Source organism: Gavialis gangeticus, unplaced genomic scaffold (genome assembly GCF_001723915.1).
Source record: "Gavialis gangeticus isolate Ggan-Ray unplaced genomic scaffold, GavGan_comp1, whole genome shotgun sequence".
In the NCBI taxonomy this organism is placed as follows: Eukaryota; Metazoa; Chordata; order Crocodylia; family Gavialidae; genus Gavialis; species Gavialis gangeticus.
The window spans coordinates 81,496,356-81,504,298 of NW_017729034.1; the positions used below are offsets into that span (position 1 = coordinate 81,496,356).

The following is a 7,943-nucleotide window of genomic DNA, read 5'->3' on the forward strand; positions in this document are numbered from 1 at the left end:
AGTCTACATATGCAGTGCTATTAGGATGGAGTAAACTAATTAACTCCATAGTAAGTTAGTACTTGTAACAGGTGTAGCCACAGTGAACTTGTTGTAATACTGAATAGATGAAAACATATGCACACTGAGATTTTAAGGAATAACAAATGGAATCTGCTGCAAGGTGCTTGATTTCAAACCATAGGGAAGCAAAATGATAAACTGACATCTCAATCACAGAATAAGTAGGAAGAATTCTGTTTCCCCCAATGAATAACTAATCTGTTTTATTATTTTAAAGAAAAAGACCAGCCTCCCCAGAGCAAGGCAGGACAAGATATTGTGCTACAGTCACCTGTAGATTGGGCAATTTTGGATGGCCGAGAAAGTTTAGATGACCATGGAATCATACAATATGAGTGGACTTTAATGCAAGGTGATCCGGCAGTCGATATGAAGGTACACATAGTAGCTCATTTAAAATCAATTGTTTATTGTTAACTGTGTGTGGTTCTTTTGTAAATGTGGAAATAAAACATGCAATGGTCTCCCTTTACTCAGGTGGACATGGTTCATGGTAAAGTTAGGATAATTTAAAAAACAACAGTTGTATTTTATATGAGTGATGGAAAGAACATAATTAGCAGTAAGGGAAATTGACAGTATCACATAAGTAGGTTCCAAAAATCTGTTAGATATCAGCTCTGCTCTCTTCACTGTAAATGTTGCCTTGCACATTGTACTTCTTGTTCAGCTTCTAGGAGCCAGGTCAGACACCTCAGTAACTCCATTATTAAAATAACACGATAGTTTCTCTAACAACTTGTTGTAAGAGCTTGCAGAGAAACTAAAGGTGTTGTACTAAGACTATCTCCAATAAGGGATGCTTCAAGATGACCATCATATGAGATTTAAAATACAGTCTTGTTTCATCTTGAAATTAGACACTGGCCTGGTCCTTGAGAAGCTGAAAAGACCTAGAGAATGACCCTTTGGTGTCTGATAGAATTCCCCTAACACAGATACTGCATAAGCTACAGAAATAAAAGCCTTATGCACAACTGCTCACACCCCGCAGTGTTGATAGCATGCTTGGGACTTGTCCCAGCACATATTCCTGTAGAGCAGTGCTTCCCAAACTTTTCCTCAGCATAACCCCATTTATGATCCCATTTCCTCAGCATAGCCCCACACTCCCAATCCACAGCCTCCCACCCCCGTGACCCTATCTGCTGATGTTGCGACCCCATTTGGGGTCATGACTCACAGTTTGGGAATCACTGCTGTAGATATTTTGCATACTGCTAATGCCCATCTTTGGTGAAGACACTCAGGATTTACAATCAAGCAACTGAAGGCAAAGTTTGTCCCAACAGCTGCATTAGGCAATCAAGTTTTTTTTAATCCCTCAAGTGTTAATTTAAGGTCCTACTGTATTTACATACACAGTCTTAATAAAGCTTGCCATGTAGTTCACAAAAGATTCGATGAACTGTTAAGAAGACAGTTGGGTTTTGATGGATGGTGCAACAGATCAGGAGTGGGTTTTCCCACGTGTCCAGTCAATGGTCCAGTCCAACAGTCTTCCAACAGCACAATAACACCCAAGAGCCTTTGCTGTCCCAACACTCTGTAATTAATGTGCCATAGTGCACAGCATAGATATGTGCTGCATGAAAAATACACAGCCCTCCAAGCAGTGGTAGCCTCAATACCTGCCACTGGGTGTGGAATTAAAGTTGGGGACTCTTAAGGAACCACTAACTGCTCAAGGTTTGATGAACATATTTTGAGTTATACCTATTTAGTAAATTAGGTCTGACAGCTGTTGGGACAAATTTTTTCCTTCCATTGCATCATTATAAAATGCAATCATCCTCATTAAAGATGACAGTTAGACCTGATTTATTTCAATAGAACAGAGCAGAATTTGACCTTCTGTGCAATTTGTATTTTGCTTGTCTCAGAAGCACAGCCCATACAGGTACGCCCCAGGGAAAGGGGTGGCTAATGTGCTTTTAAGTTGCCTTCTGATTTGGAGCCTTTCCAGGTCCAGTATGACCCCAATGCCAATTAGTAGCTCACCCCTCCTGTCACTGGCAAGTGGCCTCTGGGAGGATTAGCTGACAACATTTCCTCTATACTACTCAGCCTTCTCCCAACCCACATACTGGGCACATCTATACATGCCCGTATGGTGCCATTGTTACTGCGCCATCATTTAGTACTTCCAAATTTAGCCCCTATGTTCCCATAGTGACATGCTATACCAAAGGAGTGCATCACTACAGCGATGTAGCTGCAGCATCACGGTTTGTCTGCCAAAACTACATTGCCCTAAAGTGTTGTTACAGTGACATAGCATCACGTATAGACACGCCCACTTCCTCTGCAGTCGAGGAACCACAGCTGACACTGACTCCCAGGTGACTGTCAGGTCTGTGTGGTAGCTTAGCTTTCCAGCTAAGTGTTTATTGCTATACCACTCACAAAATATAGGACTAGAATATTCAAAAGTATAAGTTAAGCCAAAGCTGAGCATTGTGAAAAATGTTACAAGCCCCAGTTCTTAGACTAATCAGCCCAGTGACTGATCCGCCCAATCCTAGATGATTTTTAGGGATTTCAAAATGGGAGTTTGCCAGAAATCAGCATGCCATTGTATGTCTGGGTATTTAATATGCTGTTTTGTTGATACAAGATTAAAGGGTCAAGAAGGCATTAACTAACTAGGTAGGTAGCAAAGTATGCAGAGACCTTGAATGGAATTTGAAGAACACCTTCCACCTTTCTTGTAGATAAACCGAAGCGCTAAATATCTAGGGTTGTTAAGAAAAGACCTTTCAGAATATTTTATTTATTTAAATAATGTTTCTGTAAAATAAGCATGATTAAAGAAATTACTTTAGTCATGCAACAAACCAGAAATGTAAAGACATAAATGGAAGTGCTGTTAAATTAATATGCGCTATGGGAACCTGCTTCCAGATCATCAAAAGTCTATTGTCTATTTTTAAAACCATATATAAATCCAAAAGTACCAGAGAGACTGGGGCTGGTGTTTAAACAAAATAAAAGACAGCTGCTGCTTTGCATTTAAGTACAAAAGAACAAACAGAAGTCACAGGTGTTGAAAGGGCTTATATAAAGAGATCCTATCATATTGCAGCAGGCTGCCAGTGGAAAGAAAAGGTTTTGCTTTATGATTACTTAGTTTAAGACTAATTTGCTGGTCTAATTTCTGCTTATGTGCTGTGGCCACTGAACTGTGCAACAGGCAGGTTTTTTTAATTATAACCTGGAAATTTGCTGCTAGCTTCATCAAAGATTTAGAACAAGCAAGAGAGATTCAGGATCTGCTCAGAATAGAAAGGGAAGAGAAAAAAAGGGAAACCAGAAACTCACGAGGCTGTATTCTGCTGTCTTGTACAGAAATACATTCTGCAGACTAGAATTTGGCTGAACAGGTCATTGCATTTGAATTCTTAAAGTTGTAATGGCTATAGCCATTAAGTCAGAGGGGGAAAAAAGTAATTTTAAAAAGCAAAAGTAAACTTTGAAATCAATATAAAGAAAGAACCAATAGCCAAAGCATCATGTAACTAGATGGCAACAAGACCGGATACAATCATTGTATTTGGCAAGCAGAAGTAACAGCAGGGATATTACTTTCATCAGAAGAAATAACTGAATTTATCAACAAAACATGTTGTAAATCAGATATTACAGTGGGAGCTCTTTTATGCCTTGAAAATTCCTGATGACTTTTACCCATGAAGATGCCATTTTGAATGGGTAAAAGTAAAACGCTTCACAATTTTTCTATTTTTTGTTATTAAAGATGTTTATAAGGGGTATCTTTGCTCAGTATTTCTCACATGGAGCTCAATCCTGTAAAATGTTGAATGCTTCCTGGAAAGTGCTATACACACTCAGTGGCTCTGTTGAAGTGTACAACATTTGCTAGAAGTTGTCTAGCACTAGAAGTCTAATATGAAAGAAGTTCCTCTGAGCCTGCAAAAAGCATGTCTCCGTTTAAAATCCACAGATGTCAACTCTCTCCTGGAACTTGCCACCTAAGTAATATTAGTCATTACACTGCAGTAACACCCAATACAGATGTATTATTCTGGAATAAAATTGCAGGAATAACTACTCCATTTTATAAACACACTGCTTATGTGAGAATAAAATTATATCTTCAGGAATAGAGTATCTTCACAGAGAGTTGTTCCCCAATATTTGCTTCCTTGTTTAGGCAAGCTTTTACCCAGATATGGGAACCAGATGGTATCAGGTCCAAAACTGATCTGTATTACAGCACTGAACAGAACATGTGGCTTCAACTTTAAGAGCCAAAGCAAAATTACACAGCAAGAATGCAGATCAACTGTATTAATTGTTTTGTTTAGCCAAAACCCAGAAGTGTTCTTGTCATCTGGTTAGGCCTCTGAACTTGACCTTTTATCTTTATTACTCTTGTAGCTACCTATTTACCAAATCACAGTTTCCATGGGCTGCTTCTTCTCTCTTCTTGGTCCCTTTGCTAATCTAAATCAGTTCCCACAGGTACTTTTATGGCTCTGATCTTTCAGTGTCACATGATATAATTCCTTTTCCCTAAGTAGCTCCATTTTCTACTTGGACTGTCTGCAGAGATTAGACACCTGATAACTCCAGTGTTTTGTTTTAGTTTTCTAACACGACTCGCAAGCACTCTCGCAGCTTTCATTCTCTCTCCTTTGACTTCCATTTGTGTTTTCTCTGAGCCCATTCATGTGCCAACTATGTCCGAGTCAGAGGGCCTAGGTACCACACAACTGCAGTTTGTACCATCAACAGACCTTTGACCATGTTCTTTAACTAGGCTAAAACCTTGATAGTAAGGCTTAAGATTTCCTTTCTGCTACAAACTGCACTTGTGTTGTAACTGGAATGAGAGACATAACCCAAGCTTTGTCTGGGTACAATAGGGGTGGGCAAAATATGGCTTGTGGGCTGTATACATCCTGCCAATTGATCCTATCCAGCCCATTGGCTGCTGCCGGGAGCCTGAGGAGGTATGGCTGCACCCCATGCTGCTCCACTCTGCTGCAGCCAGGAATGGGCCATGCCACAAAGCACAGTGCAGCACACAGATTTGCCGCATCCACCCTACCCCGGCTTCCACCCTACCCCAGCTTCCACCCTACCCCTTCCCCCCGCATCCTCCCTACCCTGGCTTCCACCCTACCCCTTCCCCCTGCATCCACCCTACCCCAGCTTCCTGTTGGCATTGCAGCTGTGCAGTCCTGGCACTGCAACTGCCAGCAGCTGGGCCTGCATAGAACAGGACATGATGCAGCATTCTGAGTAGCCATCCCACTGCCCAGCCACTGCAATGAGCATTGACAGCTGTCCCTGAATTTCCCAATGAAACACAGTGCCAGCAGCAGGTCATCACTGTGGGTGAGCAAGGCAGACAGGATCACACCCCATCCCTTGTAGGCCTGGCTGCCAGTGGATGCAGTACCAGGACTGTGCAGTGCCAACAGGAAACCAGGTGGGGGTGGGCAGGGAAATGGATACAGGGTGGGTCTGCATGCTGCAGCGACCCAGCCCCAGTTATGGCTGAACAGAGCAGCGCAGAGTGCTGCCTTCCCTTCTCAGGCTCCCGGTGGCAGCTGGTGGGCCAGATCAGACAAGTGGCAACCCCTGCCCCCAGCTCTCAGCAGCTCACCAAAATTTAAATGGCACTCCAGCCCAAATTATTGCCTGGGTTACAAAGTTTGGTTGCATATTTTTTTTCTGCCTACAAATTGCAAATGAGAATCAGGTGCTAAATTCCAACTCAAGATTGGAGCCTTAGTGCTTGTTCTAAAAATACATTCTTTATCATACTTCATATTAATATGGATGCAGTTTGTACAGCAGGACCTGGCTGCAACACCTCCCGGTGGCCAAGCGACTACTGCCCTGCTCTGGCTCCTTGGGCTACCCTCCCTTTTTACCTTACTTGCCATATCTTGATGGATCTTATAGTGTTTAGGGAGGTTGCCCAGGGTCTCAGAGTGAGCCTCAGTTCACCTCAGTCAGCTAGTACTACCCATGCTCAGCTGGCAACAGTCTTGCCCCTTGGGCACTGACTTGTGGTGCTCCTGGCTTAATCAGTTGGTCAAGGCACAAGTCGCCTTGCAGGCTGTATTTGTGGCCTCCTGATGTACCCATGCTGTGAACCTGGTGTGCTTGAATATTTTGAGACAAATCTGGGCTCCTAATTAAATACCATAATTTTTCTGTAACATACATTAGTAACACTGTTCATGCTCTTGAAATAGGCTAGTCATCCTGGAAAAGCCAAGTTTTCTAGGCAACACAGAGCCAGGTTTGGAATGAGTGTGCAAAAAGGATTTCACCCATCATCACAGTAGTCATTAGTAACGTCACATATGCCATTTGTTTTCTTTATGCTAACATTTGCAATGCCAAGTATTTAGGCACAGAAAATTATTATTAAGACCATTGATGATGCATAGGGGGTGCATATGGGTGCACGTGCACCCCCTGAGATCGTCTGCTGCTGACACTGCCGGCAGCACCCACAGGCATTCACTGCTCGCCACCGCCCCCTGCCGCCAACACCAGTGGTGGTATCTGCAAGCAGTTGCTGATCACCACTGGCCGCTGCCACCATTGGTGGTATCTGCGGGTGGTCACAGACCGCCAGTCAACATTTGCCACCACCCTCTCCCCCCACCACCACCAATGCTGTGGCTGCCTGCGGGAGCTTTCCACTCACTCCTGTCATGCCCCAGCTGCCATCACCACTGCCACTGCCTGCAGGCGGTTGCCATGTCCCCCTAGCCTCCAGGGGCACATGTCGTTCATGATTAAGATAATAGTTCAACATTTGGCAAAACCAAATGGAAAGCAGGAAAAGATCAATAGCTATTGACTGATATATGAGCTTAAGCGATCTGGTGAGACTTGAAAGAGAAATATACTGTAGTTGATGCTACAGTAGCTTGTTTAAGAGAGAGAATTTAAAAAATAAACATGCCATGTCTTTTCTTTTTGTTAGGTACCTCAGCCAGGTACACTAAAGTTATCTCACTTCCAAGAAGGCGTGTACATTTTCCAGCTGACTGTGACAGACACTGCTGGTCAAAGGAGTTCAGATAATATCTCTGTGACCATTCTTCCCATGGTTCATTCTGCATTAGGTGAGAAAATTATTAAAATTATAGCTTGAATGACTGTCAGGTTATATGAATTCCTCTGTCTTGGTGGAGATATGAATGGAGATACATATCGTAATCTTACTCTGCTTATAAGTTATAACAGTACCTTTTTTGTATCTTCACACGGCTACTTCAGACTTGAGGGGTAAGAATCACTTTGTTGGTAAAGAGGAAGAAATAATACTTTTATGCTTCTGAATCACTTGGTTACTGATGAACATGAAGAATTGGACAGCAGAACAACAGCCCCACTCTTGCGTATCAAAATGGTGCTTTGCACAGTTTACGGAGGATCAATAGAACATGGCAAAGGCATACACTGTAGAAAAGGGACAGGCAATTATTTCAGGTGGAGGGGTGCTTAATGAGGGTTGGCGAGCTGTCGAGGGCCGCATGGGTAGCACTGCCTCTTGACAGGTGCCTCACCTCCTGGCCGCCATCTTGAGACCAGAAGTCCCACCCCTTGCCCCCCAGAAATACTCATTTTGGGAGGGGGGTTGCCATCTTAGAACCAGAAAAAGACAAATCATACACTACATGTCAAACACCTACTATAACATATTTTAATTTTATTACAAAAAATATTTTTGTCATGATTTGTGCTTGCATACTGTATATAGAGGTGATTGCATAATAATTTGAAAATAAATTCTTAGTCTTTTATATTGTGGGGGGGTGGTTGGGGGGTGTATGGTGGGGTGTGTGCATATGGTGGGGTGTGAGAAGGTGGGGGTGTTTATGTGC

General features: G+C 42.7%; 1 protein-coding gene across 1 annotated transcript in view; it reads left to right on the forward strand.

The window, feature by feature from the left end:
• Positions 1-258: 258 nt before the first annotated feature.
• Positions 259-7,943, forward strand: part of LRP11 (LDL receptor related protein 11) — a gene marked incomplete at its 5' end in the record, with an annotated part of 32,779 nt that continues 25,094 nt past the window's right edge. The window contains 2 exons of the mRNA XM_019526746.1: positions 259-438; positions 7,040-7,181. Coding sequence (XP_019382291.1) covers positions 259-438; positions 7,040-7,181 — 322 coding nt within the window. The remainder of the gene's footprint in view (positions 439-7,039; positions 7,182-7,943) is intronic.